This window comes from Vipera berus, assembly GCF_964194415.1.
Source record: "Vipera berus genome assembly, chromosome: Z".
NCBI classification, from domain to species: Eukaryota; Metazoa; Chordata; class Lepidosauria; order Squamata; family Viperidae; genus Vipera; species Vipera berus.
In genome coordinates this window covers 62,611,599-62,639,128 of record NC_138205.1, presented here as the reverse complement: position 1 = coordinate 62,639,128, position 27,530 = coordinate 62,611,599, and the positions used below count along the sequence as shown (strand labels likewise).

The 27,530-nt window shown below is 39.9% G+C and overlaps 1 protein-coding gene across 1 annotated transcript in view; it reads right to left on the bottom strand.

Annotated features, from left to right (window-relative positions):
* The window catches only part of SUN3 (Sad1 and UNC84 domain containing 3), a gene marked incomplete at both ends in the record, with an annotated part of 61,480 nt that overhangs the window by 12,221 nt on the left and 21,729 nt on the right, over nt 1-27,530 (bottom strand). The window contains 7 exons of the mRNA XM_081344493.1: nt 1,341-1,456; nt 7,775-7,859; nt 8,262-8,433; nt 11,253-11,281; nt 12,741-12,823; nt 19,765-19,820; nt 22,038-22,128. Coding sequence (XP_081200619.1) covers nt 1,341-1,456; nt 7,775-7,859; nt 8,262-8,433; nt 11,253-11,281; nt 12,741-12,823; nt 19,765-19,820; nt 22,038-22,128 — 632 coding nt within the window. The remainder of the gene's footprint in view (nt 1-1,340; nt 1,457-7,774; nt 7,860-8,261; nt 8,434-11,252; nt 11,282-12,740; nt 12,824-19,764; nt 19,821-22,037; nt 22,129-27,530) is intronic.

The following is a 27,530-nucleotide window of genomic DNA, read 5'->3' as shown; positions in this document are numbered from 1 at the left end:
TCACAGCTTAAAAGGTAGATAGTAGGTTCCCATAGAAATAAAGATTTTTTAATAGCCCAAGAGTTCCAAAAGTACGAATAAGATTGCTTAATTATTCATTTAATAATTTCCATTTCTTTTAAGACTTTAGGATTTTAATTCCCCAAGTAAGTAGACGCTGTTCTTTCAAGGGGGTGAGGAAAGAGAATTTTCAGGAAAGTCCCACAGGAAGATAGTTAGGGGAATAAGAAAGGTAAGATCTCACCCAGCTCCTCCAGATTGCTTCGTTGTGCTTGATGGTGCTTTTGGCTTTCGGCAGGGAACGGCTTAATGATCAGCCATATTAATGGCTGATCTGTTCTTCTTTGGGCTAGAGGAGCTGCTCCAGATCAAACGGAAGGCTGCCACCCTTCCACGATCACAGGGAGGGCCTCCTGATGGTGGTTGCCCCTCCAGGGTGACTTTTGACCCTTTTCAGGGTCCTCTGAGGAAGAAAGATCAGACGGCGGGGAGAGGGTTCTTCCTGAACATCCGCTGGCACCATGTGCGCAAACCAGAAGCCCCCTTTTGGTTTCTATAGCTTGAGCTTCTGTTTAATTAATGAAGTTTATTATATGAGGGGATTTTTTTTGAACATCACCTGGAACACTTTAGTGTTAACTTTAGTTCAGGCAAATCAGAAACTTCAAAGAACCCAATCAAGACTCATTTATTTAAACTAAATTAAATTTATTTAATTTATTTAAACTAATTCAAATTTATTTAAAAATTAGTGCAGGTTCAAGTCCCACCAGGCTCAAGGTTGATTTAGCCTTCCATCCTTCCAAGGTAGGTAAAATGAGGACCCACATTGTTGGGGGCAATAAGCTGACTTTGTAATAATGCCGCTTGGGGGGGGTGAAAGCCCTAATAAGCAGGCATATACATAGAAAGAAGGCTATTGCTAAGCACATTGATTTGTGCTTTAGATTGTAAGCTGCCCTGAATCTTCGGAGAAGGGCGGGATACAAATGGGATTTTAAAAAAAAACCTAATCAACTGGAATCAATGCCATATGCTAAATAAATAAACTAGAACCAAGCACAGACCAAGAATCAAGAACTTGCACTCCAAAAATGGTGACTGGGATGGGCATAACCAATCAGAAAGCAGCTTGCCTAAAAGCCAATCTGAATTCAAGACACCTAGCTATAAAGATTGGAGCCCAAGCAGTTGCCTTTGGTTTGCCTAGCATATCACTTTGCCTCTGAAGATTCTAGCCATAGTTGCCAGTAAAATCTGAAGGAATCTGTTCTCCATCTTACAGTCACTGAAGCCTAAAGCCCAGCACTGTCTCCCAAATACTTTATGTTTACTTATACCTGAAGAATTACATCTGGTGATTTCACGAAAGGGAATATAATGAATGACATCCAGGAATAGTTTCCATCAGGATAGTGGTAGCTTCTAGTGGTTCTGGACTGAACAATAGTGGCACCTAGAATTACAATGTATTACAATTAAATATCTCATCATTTATCTATTTTAATGGATACACAAATACATTTTTTATAAAAAAATCCAGACATACAAGACTAGTGCCATTTGTCAGCAAAGAGAGTCCAGATAATATAATCTCTTTTACAGTTTATGTACAACAAACAATTAGCAAACTCTTCCAATACAAAATATTGGGGATGGGAGATTTCTATCATCAATGAAGAATAACAGAGAATGTACACTGTGGAATAAGCCATTTGCAATGTATATTTATATTTATCCAGCTCACTAAAAGCCACATTTGGGGTGATTTTGGTATTATTGTTGCTTAGAGATAAGTTTACCATGCATTTTAAATGCAACCAGATGACATAAAATTATTAGTTGCATATAACATACATCTACCTTGGAATTTAATATGAGTGAAATGCTATGGCTGCCTAAAATAGAAAAAAGAGAAATGTTTAATGGGCTACAGTTCTCTTATGTCTGTCATGTTGAAGATCTAGGGCAGACATGTCAAACTCGTGATGTCACGTGACATCACACAATGTATTGAGATGGTTTTGCCATTGCCAACAATGTGTGGGCATGGCTTCCAGATGACGTGTCCGGCCCATGGGCCGGCAGTTTGACGCCTCTGCTCTAGGGTATTCCCAGAGCTCATTCTTTTAGGAATAAATATAAAAAGACAGTGGCTGTGATTATTTTCTGATAAGCATTTAGTAAGAAAGCTGGAAACTTTTCTATCAATTTGCAACTATGCTTGCACAATTTCATAGTGAACCTCTTAGAACTTGCATATTAAAATATGTGCAAAATGCTTTTGAAGACTTTTCAGATATTGTAGTTGATATTAATACTAAAATACTAATATTGTAGTTGATATTAATACTAATAAACTGTAGTTTATATTAATACTATTAAAAGTAATAGCATAATGATTACATGAAATACTTTGACATTTTTTTAATTTAACAACTGAAATACACATTATAGTATATACTAATTAAAGCTGTATTATATATGAACAGTAGGCATTTCCAAAACCTAGTTATGTAGTACATTATTAAATTAGTATAATGACATGAAATACTTTGACATTTGTTTTAACAACTGAAATACACATTATAGTTTATACTAATTAAAGCTGTACTATATATGAATAATGTTGTTAGCTGCGAAGTCATGTCCGACCCATCGCGACCCTATGGACAACGTTCCTCCAGGCCTTCCTGTCCTCTACCATCTTCTGGAGTCAATTTAAGCTCACGCCTACTGCTCAGTGACTCCATCCAGCAACCTCATTCTCTGTCGTCCTCTTTTTCTATTGCCCTCAATCTTTCCCAGCATTAGGCTCTTCTCCAGTGAGTCCTTCCTTCTCATTAGGTGGCCAAAGTATTTGAGTTTCAACTTCAGGATCTGGCCTTCTAAAGAGCAGTCAAGGTTGATCTCCTCTAGGACTGACCGGTTTGATTGCCTTGCAGTCCAAGGGACTCACAGGAGTCTTCTCCAGCACCATAGTTCAAAGGCCTCAATTCTTTGGTGCTCAGCCTTTTTTATGGTCCAGCTTTCACTGCCATACATTGCAACTGGGAAGACCATTGCCTTGACTATACGCACTTTTGTTGACAGGGTGATGTCTCTACTTTTCAGTGTGCTGTCTAGATTTGCCATTGCTTTCCTCCTGAGAAGCAAGCGTCTTTTAATTTCTTGGCTACAGTCCCCATCTGTAGTGATCTTGGAGCCCAGAAAAATAAAATCTGTCACTACCTCCATTTCTTCCCCATCTATTTGCCAGGAATTGAAAGGGCCGGATGCCATGATCTTGGTTTTCTTAATGTTAAGTTTCAACCCACGTTTTGCACTCTCCTTCTTCACCCACAACACGAGGCTCTTTAGTTCTTCTTCACTTTCTGCCATTAGAGTGGTATCATCTGCATATCTTAGGTTGTTGATATTTCTTCTGGCAATCTTAATTCCAACTTTTGATTCATCTAGCCCTGCCTTTCTCATGATGTGCTCTGTATATAAGTTAAATAGGCAGGGCGACAGTATACAGCCTTGCCGGACTCCTTTCCCAATTTTTAACCAATCAGTGGTTCCGTGTCCAGTTCTCACTGTTGCTTCTGGGCTCACATATAGATTTCTCAAGAGACAAATAAGATGGTCTGGTATGCCCATCTCTTTAAGAACTTGCCACAGTTTGTTATGATCCACACAATCAAAGGCTTTAGCATAGTCAATGAAGCCGAAGTAGATGTTTTTCTGGAACTCTCTGGCTTTCTCCATGATCCAGCGTATGTTGGCAATTTGATCTCTAGTTCCTCTGCCTCTTCAAAATCCTGCCTGTACTTCTAGTAGTTCTCTATCCACATACTGCCGGAGTCTAGCTTGTAGGATTTTAAGCATAACTTTACTAGCATGAGAAATAAGTGCAATGGTGAGATAGTTTGAACATTCTTTGGCACTGCCTTTCTTTGGAATTGGAATGTAAACTGATCTTTTCCAATCCTGTGGCCACTGTTGAGTTTTCCAAATTTGCTGGCAAATTGAGTGTAGCACTTTTACTGCATTGTCTTTTAAGATTTTGAATAGCTCAGCTGGAATACTGTCACCTCCACTAGCTTTGTTGTTGCTCAGCTTTTCTAAGGCCCACTTTACTTCACATTCTAGGATGTCTGGCTCGAGGTCAGTGACCACCTCATTGTGATTATCAGGGACATTAAGCTCATTCTTGTATAGTTCCTCTGTGTAATTTTGTCACCTCTTCTTAATCTCTTCTGCCTTTGTTAGGTCCCCACCATTTTGGTCCCTTATCATGCCCATTTTTGCATTAAACGTTCCCTTCATCTCTCCAATTTTCTTGAAAAGATCTCTGGTCCTCCCTATTCTATTGTTTTCTTCTATTTCTTTGCACTGTTCATTTAAGAAGGCATTCTTATCTCTTCTAGCTATTCTCTGGAATTCTGCATTCAATTGGGTGTATCTTTCTTTTTCTCCCTTGCCTTTTGCTTCCCTCCTTTCATATTATATTATATATTCATATTATATTATATATTATATTATATACCTCTTGTACAATGTTGCGAACCTCTGTCCATAGTTCTTCAGGCACCCTGTCTATCAGATCTAATTCCTTAAATCTATTTGTCACCTCTACTGTATATTCAACAGGGATATGATTTAATTCATACCTGAGTGACCTAGTGCTTTTCCCTACTTTCTTCAGTTTAAGCCTAAACTTTGCAATGAGAAGCTCATGGTCTGAGCAACAGTCAGCTCCTGTTCTTGTTTTTACTGACTGTATAGAGCTTCTCCATCTTTGCCTGCAGAGCATATAGTCAATCTGATTTCTGTGTTGACCGTCTGGTGATGTCCATGTATAGAGCTGTCTCTTGGGTTGTTGGAAAAGAGTCTTTGCTATAACCATCGTATTCTCTTGACAAAATTCTATCAGACTGTGCCCTGCTTCATTTTGTACTCCAAGGCCAAACTTGCCTGTTATTCTGGTTATCTTTTGGCTTCCTGCTTTAGCATTCCAATCCCCCATGATGATAAGGACATCATTTTTTGGTGTTAGTTCTATAAGGTGCTATAAGGCTTCTGAAAAATCCCACATTAACTGGACTCTAGGCCCCAGTACCTCTCCTAGTCAGTTCTTCCGACTGGTGTTTGGGTGGCTGGTCTCTCTGGCGGCCTCTGCAAACCAGCGCAATGTGGCCTGTCCTTCTGCAAGCTCTACACGTGGCTGAACGAAATCTGCAATTGGCGCGAAAATGATTGCCGCCACACCCCTTACATCTAGGTAAGAGAACTGCCTTGTAACTGTCCTCTCTCTGCTGGCTGTTGCAGTGTTGCACATTGGGTTGCTTTTGGAGTCAGTTGATTTCAGGTTCTTCTTCCTTGGAAGATTCTCCAGTGTGTTTGGCATCCTCAAGGTGGACCGTTTCTTCGAACTTTGTCGAGCATGAGGTCGCTAGTGTAGTTTGTTAGCTGACCTTGAGAGGGGGGGAATGCCTCTTCCCTCCGGCGTGTGCTGCCTTTCCCACGTAGACTTCAGCTCTTTATTTGGTGAAGCAGAATCCCACCTTCATCGCCACTGTTAAATAGCGGGTTCTTTGGCGCAGGAATGACGATGTGGAATGGAGTACAGGGTAACTCATCATTTATTTTGTGCAAAGACTGTACTGGGGAAATGGCTGCAACTAGCTGCAATATATAGTCTAGCCCCTAGGCAGCAGCCAATAGGTTTGAATCAACCATTGCCGCCTGGAGATAGCCTATTGCAGCACAGGAGACTTGTAGTCTGGGTTGCTGGAGAGCTGTTAGCTGCTCCAGCAACCCACGTGGTATTTCACAAGAGCCCAGTACATAACAGTCATATTCCACTCAGTATCAAGGATGGAGCTGTAGAGGTGGTCAACAGTATTAAGTATCTCAGGGTGCAGATAACTAACAATCTGAATTGGTCTCTCCACACGTCATCCATAGTGAAGTGTACAAATCAGCATATGCATTTCCTGTGTCAGATGAGAAGAGCACATCTTTTTCCTTCTGTCTTGGCCACTTTTTACAGAGGCACGATTGAAAGCATTTTAATAAACTGTCTGGTTTGGTGCCAGCAGTGCCTCAAGACAGAAAGTCCATACAGAGAATGGTAAGGACAGCCGAGAAAATCATAGGAAGCTCGCTTCCTGATATTCATGATTGTACTTATAAGCCCTATGTGCTTAGAGCTCAAAGCATTGTTAGAGACCCCACACACACAATTTACAGTCTGTTTCTTTTCCTACCTCTGGGAGGAGGTTTCAAACTATTTCCAGCAGGACTACCAGATTCTGCAATAGCTTTGTTCCCTATGCCATCCATCTGGTAAACTCGCAAGATTCTTTTTCCCCACCATGTATACATAACCCGAATTAGACTGTTGGTTCTCTGTGTCATATAATATATTTTTATTTTTTATTTTTATTTTAATTCCATTTATATCCCGCCCTTCTCCAAAGACTCAGGGCGGCTTACAAGCTTAGCAGTAGCCTTCATTCTATGTATATGCCTGCTTATTAGGGCTTTCACCCCCCCAAGCGGCATTATTACAAAGTCAGCTTAATTGCCCCCAACAATCTGGGTCCTCATTTTACCTACCTCGGAAGGATGGAAGGCTGAGTCAACCTTGAGCCTGGTGGGACTCGAACCTGCACTAATTGCAGGCAGCTGGTGTTACTTAAGGAGGCATTAGCCCACCGCTCCACCAAGGCTCATATATGTGGATGTATGCATAATTCTGTATTTATTTTTTGTCATGTACCGTACTTTCCGGCGTATAAGATGACTTTTTAACCCATGAAAATCTTCTCAAAAGTTGGGGGGTTGTCTTATACGCCCAGTCGTCTTATACACCGGAAAATAGTACATAAATCAATTGAGCGCCCCGTTCTTGCAAAGCAACTTCAAGCCTCCCTTCCCACCCCCAAGAGCCTCTAAGCCCCTTCCCCTCCCCCTTGCAAACGCCAGACCCCGGGAGCGGCAGGAAGCCCCTCACCCTCACCCAAGCGGCATCTGAGCATAAGCAGAGCACACCCTGCTACCCGCTATCTCTCCCGGCAGTCTGGACAGTGGTACTTGGTGGCCTGGTGCCCCTCTCGCCCACAGACCACGCAGCAGCCCTCGCCAGCTGGCCTCGGCATGGCTGCCCCAAGCCCGGCTCTCCAGCGCATCTTCCGGGCCTGCCTGGCCGACCGCCTCCTGGGCGGGGCTTGGCTCCAGACACGGCGGCTGCTCCGTCTGCAAATGTGCTCTCAAAGCCAGATTGCGCTCAGCTGTGCAGGCTGCTGAAAAGCGGGGACTCGGAGTTCCCGCGGTGGTTGCGGCTTCTGGCGTGCCATTTGCAATCTGGCCTGGAAGAGCGTGTCGTGTGAATGCAGCTCTTGCGTTTATTCCAAAGGGTGGGTGGAAGGAAAAGCCCCTTTGGGCTTCAAAAGGGAGGCTTTGCACCATCTGCATCAGACGGGGCTGAATCGGGCTTGTGTCAGACACTTGGCAACTGGCATGTAAGTATTTTCCAGCGTATAAGATGAAAAATCTTGAAAATCTTGTCAAAAGTCGGGGGTCGTCTTATATGCCCAGTCGTCTTATATGCCGGAAAAATACGGTAGTGTATATTGGAGGGTGACCCTTTGAGAGCTGTATGCAATGAAATTTTAGTTTAATGTATGCCGATTAGTGTACATTCAAAGTGACAATAAAGTTATTATTCTATTATTCTATTCTATTCTATTCTATTCTATTCTATTCTAACAGCTGCTGCAAATACCTGCAGACTGGAGTGCATAATCTGTCATCTGAACAATGTCTTCATCCAACTTTTGCTCTAATTTTTTAAGATTTTTTTCAATACTCTGTCATGGATAAAAGGTAAAATTAAAATCCATCTATAAGTTTGGGAAAATTTAGAAAAGGAGCCAGAAATGATTTTTAAAAATAAACCCGAACATTAACTGCAATTTTCCAGAAATATTGCATCACATACATCACTTATGACATAGATTGCTACTCCACAAGCAGCACAGGTAATAAAAAGTGCCACACAAATACTGAATAGAAAAGTCTATGGATCATGCCTTCAATCTGCTTGACTTCACTGTGCTGTTGCCAGTAAAGCTGCCAGTTTGAACTGGAAGACTAACTAAAAGAACATGAACAAGATTACTAGCATGCCAGCATTTGATCTGGTGAATTTGGTCATATTGATTTGGTACTAATATGATTTCTATCAATAAAATCTTATGAAGATCTCTTACCCATCTTCTAATGCCTTTGCTTGCATATCCTTCTAATATTTGACTAACTGTGTTATAGACAATATTGTTCATAGTCAATTTGAGATCTTGAAGTTGCATTTGCAACTTTTGTTTCTGCTCCTTCAGAAACTGGATTTCAAGTGCCTTTGATTGTAAAATGTGATTAGCTTTCCTAGGAAAAATAATAAAGGGAAATGATACACAGTATTGTTCTTCATATTTTTCACTAAGTCTACAAAATATAGTAATGACAATTCTGGAAATTTAGAAAACACATTTCATTGCATTGATTTGATTGCATTATGCAAAGAATGACTAATCTTGATCCGTGCCTTAACATAGTATTCATTTAACATTGTTCATTGACTAACTTGAATCGAGCTAAAGAGGAAAAAACAAGTTGTGCTTTTCATGCTGTTTTGTTATACAGTTATAACCCCAGAAACACAAAGCTGTTATACAATTAAACAGGCAGGTTAGAGCAGGCAAGTTCAGCCAGTGGATACACTGAAGCCATCCATTAAGCAGTACCACAACAGCACTGTCATACTGAAGGTTAAGGCAGAAAGAGGGGAAATGATTTAACCAGAGACACTTACTTAACTATTGTTACAGTGATTTTCTAATAATCACTGCATTGGTAGGGGACTAACTATGACCAATTGTCATTCTTGGTTAGTGTGTAAAAGTGTTTTTTGTTTGTTCTTGCAAACTATAAGCATAACAACAACAACTTTATTGATTAGCCCTTGGGCCATATCAAAGTACAAAGTTCCAGCAACAAACCGTCACCAAAACTTGATAAAAGCAATCCAAAATGGAATTTGATAAAATACAATTTAAAATGGAATTAAAATACAATTTAAGTTGAAATAGTAATAAAATACAAATTTAAGATATAGATAAAATATGATAACATTATATTTCGGAGTCGCCCTTACAATCTACCCCAATCAGTCCCACATATGCAGATCTTAACCGGATCATTTTGTTTAAATACATTGAATGTTATTTTCAAGTTCTGGCCGGACATAAGGTAAGTTATTTTGATATGGGGATCCCAATGGGTCATTCGTTTGGTATATAGACCAAGATACCTGTCTCTCACCCTCTTATACAGACAACAGTCAAATAGGATGTGAGCCAGGTCCTCTAGCTCTGCCGCTCCGCAAATGCAGAGACGCTCATGACGGTATAGCATGAAATCTCCCATATCTGACCACTGTATCAAGCTGTTCGAATCTCGCTCTCGTAAATATCTCCCTAAGATGTTTTGGGAGTTGTAACTTCAAATAACTGTCCACTTGAAAAGTACATTTGTATTTACTCAGCCATTTCAAGTTACCCACCTTACTAAGGATAGCTATATCAGTTTGTGCTTCTATATCCTTAATTCTTTGGGCAACTCTTTTTTTAGATTGTTCTCCTATTACGCAAGAAACAGGAAGGCCACAGCTTCTTACAAAATTTGTTAGTTTGGTGATCCAGGAGATTTGTGATTGCAGTTTTATTTGCTCTAGTAGGCATAATTTGGGGAGTCTATCAGTCTCCATTTCATTAACTTTGCACCAGTAGTTATAAGCTCTAATTTTAGATAATGCCTGAATTGTATGAATTCCCAATTCAGCTCTAACTGCTGCAGCAGATGTTCTTGGATCTACACCCAAAATACATCTCAGGTGCTGGGACTGTGTTTGTTCTAAAACTGTGGTTGAGTAAAGACCCCAAATTTCTGCTCCATACAAGAGCATTGTCGTAACCTTAGCCTTATAAACTTTGAGTAGTGGAGCTAGGGACCCTGGGTAACTATGGTTCCTTAGTTTGAGCAATAAATTCAAATGGGCTTTTGCTCTAAATGTACTTCGTTGATGATGGCAGGCCCAAGATCCAGTCTTGGAAAAAGTTACTCCCAAATATACAAAGGTATTAACCTGCTCAATTGGTTCACCATCTAATTGCCACTTATGTCTCTGATGGTTTCTTCCAAACACCATTATTTTCGATTTGGATTTGCTAATAATTAGGGAGTTATCCTGGCAATAATAATATTCTTCTTAATAGCCTACGTAATCCTACTTGTGAGTATGATAATAAAATCATATCATAAGCATAAAGCAAGCTGTTACAGTAAGTATTTAGGATCATGTACCATGTACCGTATCATGTACCGTGTACCATGGTATCCTTCATTAACCCTGGTAAGTCATTGATGTATAAATTAAATAATAATGGGGCCAGAATACACCCTTGCCTTATCCCTTTATTTGTGTGAATCCTGTTAGTCAGGGCCCCATTAACCCCATACCGCACCCTCAAACAGGTACTTGTGTAAAGGGCTTTAATCAAAGCCAGGAGTCTGGGTTCTATTTTAAGAGATGTCAATTTACTCCATAGTACGTCTCTATTTACCATATCAAATGCTGCTGTAAGGTCTATAAAAGCAGCAACCAGGGGTCTCCTCTTATAGGCATATTTGGCAATTAGATGGTTCAAAACAAAGCAGTTATCAATAGTAGATCTGTTCTGTCTAAAACCTGCTTGTTCTTCTGTGAGGATGTTGTTTTCCTCTACCCAGATTTCAATTCTGTTCAAAAGGTACCTAGCATATATTTTTGCTACAATGTCAATCAGGCTGATGGGCCTATAATTACTAGGATCCTTTTTATTCCCTTTTTTATATATGGGGACAACTATTGTCATCTTCCACCCATCTGGTATATGGCAGGTGTTATTTATGTGTGTAAAAAGACCTGCTAATACAGGGCCCCACCAGTTGGGAAATTTCTTAAATAATTCTGCTGGTAAAATATCCTCGCCTGGGGCTTTATTGCTCTTTAAGCTTTTAATGATGGACTGTATCTCCTTTTCTGAGACTGGTGGCCAAGGGGGGAGAGTTGTAGGATTTACCAAATCACTGTTTAAAAATAATTTCTTTACCGGTTCGGTGGGGGCAAAAACTATAAGCATAAAATAACTTAGATGTTTTCTTACTTCAAGGATTTCAGGTCTTTGGTTCCACCCTACACATCAAGGAAAAAATAATTCCAAATTAAAATGTGCATTTTGTTCATTTTAAACTGCAGGTAAGACATGTAATTTGAGATGAGCGTCTTATGCTTCTTGTTACATCAAAGCAAAATCCTATGAACAGGCATACTTAAATACCTTGGGAGCAACTCCACTACATAATTGTTTAGATTTATTATATACAGAGGTGGACCAACTTTAATAGAATATAAACATTTTAATTGTGTGGGAGAGCATAAGTACTAATTGCATTCAAAGTGGTGGCAAATAGTTTCAGTCCTTTACCAACAGTTGAAGTTTTCAAGCTGAGTTCAGCTCCTCATTAAACTTTGGTCACATGGAACTGGTTGGCTATTGTCTTCTTGTGGGACACTTTATGACTTTACAGTTCAACATACAGGCCAGAGATTCCCTAGAAGCAATCCTTCCAAGTACTTAGGAGGCTTGACCTTCCTAATTACCAGGATCAGCTAAGAGATTTTTTTTTCTGATACTCAAAATTTTAATCAAGGGTTCAGACATTCTTACAACCCAAAATTATGGTTTATGCCAAAGTAGACCAGATATAACCTCCACCCAACACATTGAATGTTTTCAAAGTTGCTCTAAAAACAAAATCCCAAATGTTAGTTGATCTAGAAATAAGCAGTTAATTTAATCTTTTAAATAGGGTTGATATCCCTATACGATTTTAGCATTTGTAGCACCCAGAGTTGACAACATAATTGGTAGGTCTCTGAGGGCTGAAAAAATCAGCTGTTGAAGTTCACCCTATGTGAGCCAATCTAACAGTGAAGGTACCAGACTAAGAGCAGGAAAATCTGAATTCTAGGTATGAAGCCAAATGGGTGACTCTGGACCAATCATTCTCTTTCAGCTCCAGGAACACAGCAAAATCAAACCATTTTGGGGAACTACTGCCTAAGAATCTACAAAGTCTTCTTCAGGTAGCTATTAGGAGTCAATCTTATTCAAAAGAAAAAGAAAAATACACTATAAAAATTGCAATTAATTCTTGTTATAGATAACTATAATGCAGGGGTGTCAAACTCAATTTCATTGAGGGCCGCATTAGCATTGCGGTTGACCTCAAGGGGCTGGGTGGGTATGGCCAGGATGGGCATGGCCTACTGGGTAGGCATGGCTAGAGTGCATATGGCCTACTGGGTGGGCATGGCCAGCTCTACATCGTTCGCATCAAGGGTGCCTATGGGGGCCTGGGCAGGAGTGGGACAGATCTGAGGGTGTCTGGCAGAAGGAAGGTCTCTGGGCCAGGGCCAAGGCAGTGGGGGCCGTTCCCTCACTGTTTCCAGGATGGCTTTGCGGGCCAGATGAAACCACTTTGCGGGCCGGATCCGGCCCCCGGGCCTTGTGTTTGACATGTCTGCTATAATGTATACAATACTGTACACATTTTGGATCTTCTGGTAACAAAAATTGCTGAACAATCACCTGGATGAGATCACAAATAGAGCAGCCTTTCCACTCATCTCCAGACAGCCAGTTTCCATCAAGCAGTCCCAAGTAAGCAGCACCTATTAAAAAAATAAACTTTTATTTTAAAAAGTTTTGATTTCAATTTTCCTCTGCAACAAGTTAACTTTGGCATCATGTATATCTATTTCAGGTGAAATCTAAAATAGATAAGTTGTCTAATTTGTCATATTGTTTGATCAATATTTTTAACATTTTTTCCAGAAATGACCACTCATAATAAAGATCCCAACCAAAAAGCCAAAGACTTGGTGCAGATTCAACTGGCTGTGGTAAAAGAATTACTAAGGACATATGCTTCTTTCCTGAAGTCTTGCCTTCAGAGAATACAATGTCCCTATACTGCATGAACTGTAGAACTGAAATGATCAGTTAATATCATTTCAGTTCTACAGATCATCAGGAGACAGTACACGAACACTTTCACTCTTACTGGGATTTGGCAAATGTACAAATCATATTTTCCCCCATGGGATTCAAACCCTCTATATCTGACATGTCAAACATGGTTCTGTCTGGCCCATGGACCTACTTTGGAAACAGTGAAGGACCGGCCCATGGCACCTCGGCCCAGTCTGGTGCCAGCTATCAAAGGTAGAACTTGCTCAGCCTTAAATCCATGGGACAGCCCTGGAACCAGTAACAGGTGCTCACCCCCCACTCCCTGGGCAAGCAGGTGGAGTCCGGCATCCCTGCTGGCTGTCTTGCTCCATAGGCTGACTTCAGCCTGGATGCTGGCGCTGGTCGTTTCCTGTGTGTACACCCAGGGGACGGGGCAGATACAGCAGGGCAGTTCCTCACTGGTTCCAGGACTGCCCTGTGGACCTAAGGCTGAGCACATTCTGGCTTTGATGGACGCAACCAGGTTGTAGATCAGTGTCACCTCCCCACCACCACCTCCATGTTCCACTCACTGACCTAGCCTTGCAGCCACGAGGCTTCCCTTTCACCAGAACCGGTCCTGCCTGCCCACATGGGATAGCAATGGCCAGTGGCAGCATGGACACTGGCAGCACTGGCAATCTCTCCCCTTTCCATCATCCCTTCCTGAGCATGGAGAAAAGAAAGAGATGAGAAGGGGAAGGGAGGGAGGGAGGGAGGAAAGAAGGAAGGTGCCCCAGTTCACACAGTGCTTCAATTCTGGATTCATTGAGACTTGGGCTCAAAGGAGAAAGCAATTTTGTGTTCTCTTTTGTTACAGACAGGACTTTATTGGCAATCCAAGTTAACATTGGTATTCTTGAATTGTGAACTCTTGGAAAAGCATCCCCTCCTTGTGTGTTGCAAACAGCCATTTCCAGTGGGGAAAACAGGACAAAGCAGAGTAGGGAAAAATATTTTCCTTTACTATATTTCCAGTCTGAATTAGACCATGGCAGGGTCCCTACAGGAGAGGTCTTTTAAGGATTATGTATTAATAGAAAATGGGACGCGGTGGCTCAGTGGGTTAGGACGCTGAGCTTGTCGATCAGAAGGTCGGCAGTTTGGCGGGTCGAATCCCGAGTGCCGCGTAACAGAGTGAGCGCCTGTTACTCGTCCCAGCTTCTGCCCACCTAGCAGTTCGAAAGCACGTAAAAATGCAAGTAGAAAAATAGGGACCACTACGGTGGGAAGGTAACAGCGTTCCATGCGCCTTTGGCGTCTAGTCATGCCGGCCACATGACCACGGAGACGTCCTCGGACAAGCGCTGGCTCTTCGGCTATGAAACGGAGATGAGCACCGGCCCCTAGAGTCGGAAACGACTAGCACGCATGTGCGGGGGAACCTTTACCTTTACCTTTATTAATAGAAAAGCAACTAAGCTACCTCTGTTCCTAAATGCTAAAGCTGTTGCACAAAAAAACAAAGGAGTTCTGATCAACTATCACAGTCACCATTTTGACAGTTTTGCCGTATGCCTCACTAAATGCAAGCATGGGATAAACTGAGCCTGGTTTGTTCTCAGTCTTTTAAGTGACCACAGCAAAAATGGCATTTGATCACAAGGCAAGGAGGCATTGTGAAATGTTTCCCCTTTGCATTTGAGCATTCAAGAAGAGATAGGGAAAGAGAAAGGGAAAGAGGAAAGACAAAGAAAAAGAAGGAAGGAAGGAAGAAGGAAAGGAGAACAAAGAGGGAAGGAAAAAGAAGAAAAGGGAGGAAGGAAGGAAGTGACTTCTGGTTTGTCAACACGAACGCTGTAGACACTTGGAAGGCAAGCTCCATCTTCCATGTCCGATTTTGCATCGCTGGGGGACCCTGGAAAGGGTTGAAAGTCACCCTGTAGGAGCGACCAGCAAGGAGGGGATTCCTGCTTGATCATGGGAGGGCAATAGCCCTTCCATCCAATCTGGTGCAGTCGTCTAAACCAGCAGATGAAAGACCAGTCATAGAAATATGGCTTGTCACTAGGCTGCAGACAGCTGAAGTCAAACTTACTACCAGGCACCTGCAAAGTAGTGCAGATGAGACTGGGTGAGATCTGAACCTCTCTTCAATCCTAACTATTTTTTCCACCTGTATAAGCTGCCCAAGGTATTTTCCCCCCATAGAAAGGGAAGGGAAACTCTATCCCACCCTCTAAAAACAGCAGCGACTGACTATCCAGGGGAGTTTAAAACGTTGAAACAATAACCTGATTTTAATTGGATTTTTATCTTTCTAAAACTTGAGGACTAAAAGATTTCCTATTTTTATTGAAGATTTGGGTTTTTACTTATAAAAAAGATGTAAAATTGGAAAAAGGACTATAAAAATCTTGGATTTAAAAAAAGAAAATCCTAAATATATGGGTGATATATTGTGGCTAAACTTGATACTACAACCTGTTATTGTCTAAAAGAGACTTGGCTTGAAGTCCAGCCTATAGTTAAGACTTGCAACTTTTGCAATCAGCTGTGAGAAGCCCAGCTATGTTCTATGTGATAAAATTATTTTTATTTTCTGATTGTAAAGCTTTTAATTCACACCACTAATAGAACATGGATGAAGATCAGGAATACGCTTTATTTATGTTGAAAGTAATTCATGAAACTATTCTTAAAGCCAATGATGAAATAAGAGGCTACAGAAAAGAACAAGATGTCAGCCTAGATATACGAACCCAAACTTTGATCACAACCAAAGAATTAACTACACAGAATATAAAAGAAGAAGTGGAGCAATTAAATACTATGATAGAAGATTCAACTGATCAACAAACACAGTTAACGGAAAACCCAGAAAAGGGATTGACAATTTTGAAAATGGAAAAGAGACTGGACAGCCATTTGCCTGAAATGGTATAGGGTTTCCTGCCTGAGCAGGGGGTTGGACTAGATGACCTCTAAGATCCCTTCCAACTTCTTCTTCTTCTTGAGAATCAAGAAGAACAGACTGAAGGGAAGATAAACATTTCAGGACAACTGCGCCGAGAGAGAAAAATAGGCGATTTGTTAGCCCCTTCAAAAAAATGGTGACTGGATGGCCTTTCTTATTTCATACAATATATACAATAACAGAGGGAGATTTATACAATGATTTAAAAACACAGATATGGAATGCTAATTGGCAAAGAAAGCTACAACAAGACTGAAGAAAATTGGGACTTTGATTTATTAGTAAGGATTAAAATAGAATATACTCGATTTGATAAGATATTACTTTGAATATTAAATTGTGTTATGAACTGAGATAAAGAAAATTTTGGTTATTTTATAATTTGGAAGTATAAATATTAAAAATTAAATTTGAATATTGTTTTGTTTATCAAGTTTGAATGTAAAGCTATTTAAGAGATATATATATATATATAAGCTAAAAATATATTGATAAATGTAATAAACATGTTTTTACTTAGCTAATTTAATAAAAACTGCACTAGCTTAAATATGCGATAATAGACATTAAGAGGAAAAGAGAGGAAGTATTTGATGTTGAAACAAGAGAAAATTTGATTACTAAATTTAAAACATTTGGAAATTAATAGGAAATAAGAATGTTATATTATATTATCAATTAGTTGATGTAAAATAGTGAGAAATAGAATATATTTAAATAGATAAGATGTGTATTCTGAATATTAGACTTTGCGATGAATTGTGAAAATGGGAACTTGGGTTACTCAAAACTTGGAAATTGATTGTCTATAAAGACTGAATGTTAACATAATGATATATATAAGACAAAAATTATTGATAAATGTAAGAATGTCATTTTTATTTAATTGATTTAATAAGAATTGTATTAGTTTAAACAGGAGACAGTAAATGCTAAGGGGAAAACAGAAGAAAAAATTAATGTAGCAGCTTGAGACTTGTACTAAGGATATTTGTATGTTATTGTATTATCAATTAACCCAGCTGCCACTTTTTAAATACTGAAATGTAAAACTAGCAAATCAGTAAAAAAAGAGGAAAGAAATGGTTCTGGAACAAAGGGAATAAGGGAGTGTGCAGGAATGATTGATTTCTTTATGATGTAATGGCTCTGTTGTCTGATTTTCAATGGCTAACAAAGTTTATAAAGCAATGCTACCAACTTTCTAAAGTGTGGCACTTCTGGACGTAACTCCGCCAGCATTCTAGATTGTTGGCCACCCAGCTGCTTAATTTGATCAAATAAAATGCTGCTTGATCAAGAAGTCTCTGCTTGGGTTATCTGATTAGATTGATATGGTATCTCAAGTTTAAGTAAGGGACTGGGACAGGAAGGAAGGAAGGAAGGAAGGAAGGAAGGAAGGAAGGAAGGAAGGAAGGAAGGAAGGAAGGAAGGAAGGAAGGAAGGAAGGAAGGAAGGAAGGAAGGAAGATTATAATGAGAGGGAGGAAGGGTCTGAGCTAAGTCCTGCCTTAGCACTTGGCCACAAGCAGCCTTGCTGCCCTTTTGCCATCCCCTTGTCCCATCCTCCTCATCTCTCCTGGTGGTCTCCCTTCCTATTGCTGAGGATGCTTTGGTTACAAAGCTGGGTCTTCTCGCAGGGAGAGAGAGTGGGCCTCCCTCTGACCCACACATTTTGCCCTCCTGCACACACCATGAGCAACTTGGCCAAGGAGAACAAGCCAATCAGCAGCAGCCTTGAGGAGGAGGTAAGAGCAGCTGAGTGCCTCCTTGGGAAAGGCTGCACTGGATGCTTGCCCTCCATTGCCCAGAGCTCTGGGCAGCCTGCGTCACTGGGGGTCCTCTGCATGTCCTGAGAGGGACAACTGGTAGACAAGGGTATAGTGCTCACGCTGATCTTGCCTTCCTTGACTACAGACAATGGATCCCCCCCAGCCTTCCCTAGGCCACCACATGGGCCCTGACATGAGTGAAGTTGAACTGGCCATGGCCAACCCTGCTATGCCCATCCTGGCCCCCCAAGGTCAACCACAATCCTGATATGGCCCTCAATGAATAAGAGTTTGACACACCTGCTCTGTCAGGAACTGAATTCATGCACCACTAAACTTACAATGACAGCTTAGCAGCTATCTAAGTTCTGGTGCTCAAAGGTATGATGGAAAGGGATACACAGGTAGTCCTCCACTTGCAGGCATAATTGATCCCAGAATAATAATTGTAACCAGTTGTCAAGGCACCCATGCAAATGGATATAATTTTCCAGTCTTTTTTGCAATGGTTATTAAGTCGTGAATGCCAAAGTTGTTAAGCAAACCCATTCATTCAAATGGGCATTTCCCCCCAAAATGCTGATTTTAAGAATCATTTTGTTAAGGCATTCCATCTTAAAAGATATAAATAAAAATAAAATAATGCTCTCCCCAAAGGTACCTCTTTGGATGTTGCTCCAGCAATCTCTTTCAGAAAAGAAATGCTGATTCCACCAGACCAGTGGGGTTGCAGTCAAATAATATCTTTTAATCATGTTGTACTTGGCCTCAAGTTCAAAGAAGAGTTGGAAGCAGAAGGACATGTTTGTCCAGGCTTACATGAGGGAAAATTTACTTTCTATTTAAAAAAAGTTATGGGTTTGAACCAATAAAAACTGAAATTGAAATTGTACTGTCTCAATAACAAACATATTATTGCAAAGGTTTGAAAAAAGTTATCGAAATTTAATTAGGAGTAAAATATGTGAAAGTGTGCATGATTCAAAATGGGCAAAGTACTTTAGGTAAAATATAATGCTTGAGGTATGGGAAAACGTCTGAATAAAAGTTTTAAAATTTACATTGAATTATAATTTAAAAGAACATGTTTATAAAATGATTTATCATTGGTATCTAACACTGGGTGAATGGTCAAACATACATAAATTTCATATATATGTGGGAAAGGTAATGGAAAAGAAGGAACTTTTTATCATCTTTAGTGGACTTGTGACAAAGCAAATAAATATTGAGGCTACATTCACATTTTAATGCAAAAGATTCCTAACATGAATGTAAAATCAAAACCAGAAATTTTTCTTTTAGGACTATTACATAAGGAACTTGCAACAAATGTGGAACTTTGCTATATGCTGACTGCAGGGAGAATTCTTTATGCAGAAATAATAGAAAGATACAACAATTCCAAAAATGGAAGAACAGATGCAAAAATTGATGGAGTTAGCAGAGATGGCTAACTGCTGTAATTAAAAAGAATATATCCAGTTTTGTTTCTATTTGAAAACTGCTTCTAGACTTTGTGCTTGATACAGAAAAAAATAAAATTCTGATTTTGGGATTTATTGATCAGATAAATTTGTTGTTGTAGAAATGAATAATATATATTAAGTACGTAAAAGTAAAAAGTTGAGTCTGTAGTTCATTATTTTTATTCTACTGCATTGAAAAATGTTGGAAGTTAAGGCTTTTCTTGCTTCTCTTTTCTCTTACCCAACATTTCTCTTTTCACCTCTTTTCCCTCCCCCATTTCGCCATTATCTTTGTGTCATTTATATTGTGATGATGATATATCTTATAATATAATAAATATGAAATAACATATGATATATTATTATATATTATATGATATATATTATATATTAAATATAATACAATATAAATCTGAATATAAGACAACATAATTATATGTTTACCAAAAGGCAACAGGAATAGGGTCACCAAAGCAACAATTTTCTGAGTACAGCTCCCACTAAAAACAACAGAAAACAACAAAAATCAAGAATTAATCTCACAATGTTTTGGTCCCAAGTCCTTAAAATCCCATTAAGTAATCTTCTGTTTACTTAACTTGTTCTTTTCCCGAATAAAAAGATTCAAGAGACTATTACAAGTAGTCTTTAACCCACAATCACAATTGACCCCCAAATTTCCATTGCTAAGTGAGACATTTAAGTGAATTTTGCCCCATCTTACAATCTTTCTTGCCACAGTTGTTAAATGAATCACTACAGTTGTCAAGTTAGTAATAACAGTTGTTCAGTGAATCTTGTTCTCCTATTGATTTTGCTTGTCAGAAGCTTGCAAAAGGTGATCACATGACCATAGGATTCTGCAGCCGATATAAATATGAGCCAGTTGTCAAGCATCCAAATTTTGATCATGCAACCAAGGGGATGCTGCAATGGTCATACGAAAATTGGTCATCAACTTTTTTCAGTGTCACTGTAACTTTGAATGGTCACTAAACAAATTGTTTTAAGTGGAGGACTACCTGTACATAAACAGGCGGCTGCAAGGATCACTGATATGTATGTGTAGATCTGCTGCTCTGCCTTTCTGCATCACAGGAAAACTGCTAGAAAAAAATAAAAAATTCCCATTCTATTGTTTGTGGCCTTATATTCATTTTAAATGAGAACTCATCTCCATCCTCTGAATAAATCTTGGTAAAGAGACTCTGATAATTATAGTGCATTTGGAAAAAATCACTACTAACTTGCAGCTGTCCAAGTTGACAAGTTCTAGTTTTTGTTACAAAATTGAATTTTACTTTAGCTGAATGTTTAAATCAGAAATAAACTTTATATGTTTATAATAAGGATTACTATATCTGGGTACAATATCTGGGTATTTTTATTTTATTTTATTTTAGATTTTTTCTGACCTGCATCTGCTTTATTTTAAAAATCTGATTATATGTGTTCATGAAGATGTGTGCCACCATCTTTGTGTTAAGTGCTAATTAAGAAAAAGGGAATCCTGAATTCTTTAGAGCACTATTTCCCAATTGTGGCAACTTCCTGAATTTCTGCTCCTGAAATTCCTCAATCCAAAGGTTTGTCCAAGAGCAAATTTCTTGTGCAAAGCAATAGATATTGGGTAATCAGACTTCATTGGGTTTTCTTTGTACTGGACAACTATGGCCCAATTGACTAACAAAATATTACTAAAATTAGGATCTCCAATGTGGTACCTTTTTTGGTTGTAGGTATCATCTTCTTACTTCACTTTTTACATTCCAAAATATAATTTCAAAACAGCATAAAAAAGTAAATTGTTATGCTAAAAGCAAAGCTCAGTCTCCATAATCTTTTTCCCTTGGATTCCTCACAGACGTTTACAGCTATTCTTACTTTCTTGTACATATATATTTCAGGAAGATCTGAAGAACATTAACTTTAAATGGAAGGATGCAGAGTGTAACTGCACACTGAAAACTGTGAAGTACAATGTGCTTAGCACAGGATGTGATAATAACATGTACTTCCTGCCACAGCAGTCATTTTCTTTGAATATCCATGACTCACAAATTGTTCAGTGCAGCCAGTTAGACGAGAAGTGTAGCCATCCAGCATGTTGTATCGTTTTTAAAAACCTTGTGAACCGCCCTGAGTCCTATAGGAGAAGGGCGGTATATAAATCGAATAAATAAATAAATAAGATTTGGCTTGCTTGAAAGCATCTGTTAACACAAGGATAATGGTGGACACCAATGGAAACTCTCCTCTACCACAAAAATCAAATCCCAATTCCTGTCCATGCAAAAGGCCTTTCCTTACTAATAGGTGATAGCCATCCATTCATCTTTAACTGAGAAACAAATGGTGACTATTCATTTATAGTTATAATGGTAAATGTTTAGCCTTATTTGCTTAGAAAATGGTACTATATGTTTCAAAGAAAGTTTAAGCAATTCTTTCCTTCCAAGAACCAAATGGCAATGGAATACAAATAAATATTATCCTTAAATTACATTCAGTTTTATTCCAGTGTTTTTATTAATATTAAAATAAAAATGCAAATTAGTTCTGGAATTATTACTGATATGATTTTTGGATTTCCAGTAGTAGAGGGTGAAAACAGGACTTGAAAAATAGCATGACTGCTAACAAATACAAATTTAAAAATTTAAAACTATTGGATAGTCATAATTCATTATTCAAAAAAGATTCTTGATCCACTTTACCTTGATATAACACAGAAGAGTTTTTTCACTAAGCAGAATGGAGTTATTAGGCCTAGAACTATCAAATTATAGATGAGTCTGAGCATACTTTCTGGAAAAATACATAGAATGATACAATCAAATTACAATATATGATTAGAATGACCTCAAAATACATGAAAGTTCCATGCACGCTATAGGTATAATTATTAGGCAAGTTGTATTTTGGAGGAATAATTTTCTTATTAAACAACTACAGTGCTCTCAGTCAATCCAAAATGCTAATAAACCTCAAACCTGAATATTTAAGAAATTATAAGTCAAGTTTTGGTTTTCTTAGGAGAATATCTATGCATGCACAATTATTGGGCAACTATTAGTGTGCAGAATTATTATGCAACTAAATGAAAAATGAAAATTTGCCCATCTCACTCATTTGCTTGCATCTATTAAAGTGAAAATAATAAACAAACAACTCAAAATGTACAAATAATTTCTGACATTTCAAAAAAAAAATCAATGACCAATATAGCCACCTTTCTTTTAAATAACAGTCATAAGCCTTCCATTCATAGAGTCAAAGGGCCTGGAGCAAATCATCTAACAAAAAGAACCAATGGCTGTGAGAAATTGGTGGTAGCAGAATCTGTGGAGGGGAGAAACACAGCAGCAGAATCAGTGGAGGGATGATTGAAGAAGCAGCAGAGACGGGTAGCATAGTAGCAGCAGAGGTGCATCAATTTAGAGAGCAATGAATGAATGACTGAATGGCTGTACGTACCGGCAAGCCAGGATACTCAGAACATCCCATCCCTTAACATCGGGGACAAGTTACTACCACCTGTTGATAGGGCCCGCAACCTGGGTGTCCTCCTAGACTTGCAGCTCTCCCTGGAAGATCACATAGGAGCTGTGACCAAGGGGGCCTTCTCCCGGGTTCGACTAGTTCGCTAACTACGGCCTTATCTGGACCTGGATGCCTTACGTACAGTCACCCATGCCCTTGTGACCTCTCGCCTAGACTACTGTAACGCTCTCTACATGGGGCTGCCCTTGAGATCCACTCGGAAGCTTCAACAGTGGCAAAGTGCAGTGGCACGGACACTCTGGGGAGCCTCCCGATACTCCCATATCACACCTCTCCTCCGTGCGCTGCACTGGCTTCCAGTTGCCTTCCGTGTGAAGTTCAAGGTGCTAACAATGACATACAAAGCCCTACATGGCATGGGTCCGGACTACCTACGGGAGCACCTTCTGCCAATGTCAACACCCCACCGCCCTGTGCGCTCCCACAGAGAGGGCCTCCTCAGGGTACCACCGCTCAAGGAATGTCGACTGGTGGCGCCCAGGGGGAGGGCATTCTCAGTGGGTGCGCCAGCCCTCTGGAACTGCTTACCAACTGAAATCCGGATGGCCCCCGACCTCCGCACCTTCCGACGCGACTTAAAGACTTACCTATTCCAACAGTCCGGCCTGGCCTGATAGCTCTGACAGCTTTAATTGGGGTCCCAGTTTGTTTTGCTTTGATTATTGTTTTCAATACTGTTTCACTTTGTTGCCTGTCCTACTCTGTACACCGCCCCGAGTCCCTCGGGAGAAGGGCGGTTTATAAAAACAAACAAATAAATAAATAAATAAATAAAGCTGAGTGGCCGGCTGAGTGAAGTGGACCAGTCAGTGGAGCTAAGCCAACTGGAAAGGCCTGAACAGAGCAGAGACAAAAAGACCCAAGTACCGAAAGACAGAATGGAATGGCAGAGAAAATGACTAGGGGCCAGAGCACCGAATAATGGAAGTGAAGGCAACAATTAAATTTGAGGAAGGGAGGAAAGACCCCAGTAGAAAATTAAAAATAAATACAGGTCAGAAAAATAAAAGATAAATAAATAGGTAAGTAATAAGGACAAGAGTGGAACATTAGAAATCGAGAAAAAATACAATGAATAAAGAGACAAATCTTAACAAGGCAAAACTTAAATAATAAGGTAGGGAAAAATTGGAGCTCAATTTTTTAAAAAAAATAGAGGGAAGAAAATAAAACTAATATAATAGTAAGAAAGTTAAATAAATAACAGGGTGGAAAAAGAAGCACAAATAGGCAGAAAAAAGGATAGAAAAAATTCCTGAGAAGGTAGAAACAAGGCTAACAGCAAAGCACATCCACCTACCAAAAAGAGGGATATTCAAACTCATGGAACAGGTGACCAAAAGTATTGTGATATGTGTGGGGAAAAGGATCTATTGTTTTTACAGAAACTGCAGAAGACATGCTAGCCTGTGAAGAAATACATTGTGAAAATTGTATCTAGGAAGGTCTCTTCTACGCTGAAAACTGGTCTTAACCAGAATGTACTGATATGATAGTAACTTTAGAGACAACTCCTAGGAACTAACAACCATAAAAGGTAATTCATAAATAAGGGCAGGTGGCAATAGAATTAGAGTGATGGGAGATGTAACCAGGGGTGGAGATAATGTATTCATTAGCAGCTTTGGATAGGTTGGATAGGTTGTAACAGCATGATTACAGCATGATTGCTGAGCCAATGAGGAGAAGTGGGAGGTAAATTTATAACAGCAATAACATGAATATTGAAGAATGAATATTGAACATTTAGGATGTGTCCACTGTGTGCTTGCATGCACTACAAGCATCCCCTTTGCAAATAAATTACCATTTCTTTTTCTTGGAAGTTTTGGCTGGTGACTGCTTATTTCAACTAGGCAACAAATCCCACGTATGCAATATATGTTCTACATTTGTGCTTATGCCCAAAGAGCACCCAAATTATACATGTATTAAATGTAATCTATGTGAACTACTATCATGTTTCCCTGAAAATAAAACCCAGTCTCATTTTTTCCCCTCCAAAAGAGGCACAAGGTCTTATTTTCAGGGGGGGCTTTTCCACTCACCTTGTGGTGTTGGCACTGGAAGCCCCAGCCAGCCAGCCCACTTCTTCTGCAGCCGAAGTTTAATTCTGCAGCTGAGAATGGGGCTAAGGCCTGCATTTCACCATCAAAGGCCTTTCCAGAAGGCCTGTGCAGCCAAGAACTGAGCTACGGATTGAATCCATAGCTCAGTTATCAGCTGCACAGGCCTTCCAGAAAGCCCTCTGATTGCAAAATGCAGGCCCTAGCTACATTCTCAACTGCACAATGAAGCTGCTCCTTCAGTTGCAGAAGAAGTGGGCCGGTGAGGCAAGTGTTGTTCCATGGAAGGCCTGGCTGCAATTGTAAGCTCCATCCCGGTCCTAGCTGGGTTTTTAGGTGTGCACCTCACTGCAAAACTAGGGGTTATTTTTGGGGAAGGGCTTATATTAGGCCCACCTCCCAAAATCTTACTTTTAGGGAAACATGACAGAAGAAAAAGTAAGGGATCTAGAAGCAACTCTAGCCAAACTCCAACCTACAAAAGAAAGCTATATCCAAACCAAACCAAACAATGGACAAATAACTCCCAGCAGATTTGACCCTACTGATAAACCTTGGAGGAAGACAAATAGAGATATGTTACACATAGAAGGAAACACAATAATCAAAGGAAGCAGCAGCATACATCTAACAAATCCCTACTGCCCAATCTAACCCAACCAGAAGCAGCCCCATTAAAACTGAGCAATTGATTTCTCTCCCTAGATGGAAATACACAGACCCACAACCTCCCTCTCAAAGAAAACAGGCAGAAACCTAGCAAAGAAACATTAAATATCCCTTAAAAAGTCACATCAACAAACACAACTGAGACAAACAGAAAAGCACCTCAGACTGCACCCCCCCCAAAAAAAAAAGAAGTGCTGGTGATAGGAGATTCTATTCTCAAAGGAACAGAATCAGCTATCTGCAAACCGGACATATAATCCAGGGAAGTATGTTGTGTACTTGGAGAAAAAATCAAAGAACCTAACCAAAATAACTAGGCCCACAGATTGCGACCCTCTCCTACTCGTTCACATTGGGATGAATGACACAACAAAGAACCTGAGCACAATACTGAGAGACTATAAGCAACTAGGCAATAAAGTTAAGGAGCTAGGAGCATCAGTAGTGTTCTCATCAGTAGTCCCATTGAAAGGCCAACACCCATTGAGGGGAAAAAGGAATTCTAGAAATAAACCACTGGCTAAAGAGTGCAAAACTTGGGTTGAAACTAAACATTAAGAAAACCAAGATCATGGCATCTGGCCCTCTCAATTCCTGGCAAATAGATGGGGAAGAAATGGAGGTAGTGACAGATTTTATTTTCCTGGGCTCCAAGATCACTGCAGATGGGGACTGTAGCCAAGAAATTAAAAGACGCTTGCTCCTGGGGAGGAAAGCCATGGCAAATCTAGACAGCACACTAAAAAGCAGAGACATCACCCTGTCAACAAAAGTGCGTATAGTCAAGGCTATGGTCTTCCCAGTTGCAATGTATGGCAGTGAAAGCTGGACCATAAGAAAGGCTGAGCGCCAAAGAATTGAGGCCTTTGAACTATGGTGCTGGAAAAGACTCCTGCAAGTTCCTTGGACTGCAAGGCGATCAAACCGGTCAGTCCTAGAGGAGATCAACCCTGACTGCTCTTTAGAAGGCCAGATCCTGAAGCTAAAACTCAAATACTTTGGCCACCTAATGAGAAGGAAGGACTCAATGGAGAAGAGCCTAATGCTGGGAAAGATTGAGGGCAATAGAAGAAGGGGACGACAGAGAATGAGGTGGCTGGATGGAGTCACTGAAGCAGTTGGCGTGAGCTTAAATGGACTCCAGAAGATGGTAGAGGACAGGAAGGCCTGGAGGAACATGTCCATAGGGTCGCGATTGGTCGGACACGACTTTGCAACTAACAACAACAACAAAGGGTTGATGTTTCCAAGAAAACTTTGGTTTCCTGGACCATGGGGACTGCATTTCCTACGTGATGGAGTCTTGGCAAGGGATGGGCTGAACATCATGAAATCAGGGAAAAATGTACTCGGAATAAGACTGGCCCAACTCATTAGAAGGGCTTTAAATGCAAATTGAGGGGGAAGGGTTACCAATCATTAGAGCAGGGGGCTGGACTAGAAGACCTCCAAGGTCCCTTCCAGCTCTATTCTATTCTAAAAGGGGAAAAAACTGACATTGCCACAGGTATATATTACAGGCCACCCAACCAATCAGAAGAAATAGATGAACTGTTTGCCAAACAGTTAACAAATGCACGTAGGAAGCATGCCATAATAGTAATCGGAGACTTCAACTATCCAGATATCAACTGGAAGACAAACTCTCAAACAGATTCCTAACCAACCTTGAGTGAAAATGACCATGTCATACTGGAATTTAATATAATGCAAATAAGCAATAGAAAATGATCCAACCAGTGTCTTAAACTTTAAAAGAACAGATTTTAACAAACCCAGAGAAGGAAAGATTCCATGGATGAAAATCCTAAAGTTGGAAACAACCCAAGAAGTGTGCGAAACTCTGAAAAATGCAATCATAAAATCCCAGACCAGCAGAATACCACTGAAAAAGAAAAAGAAAAAAATCAA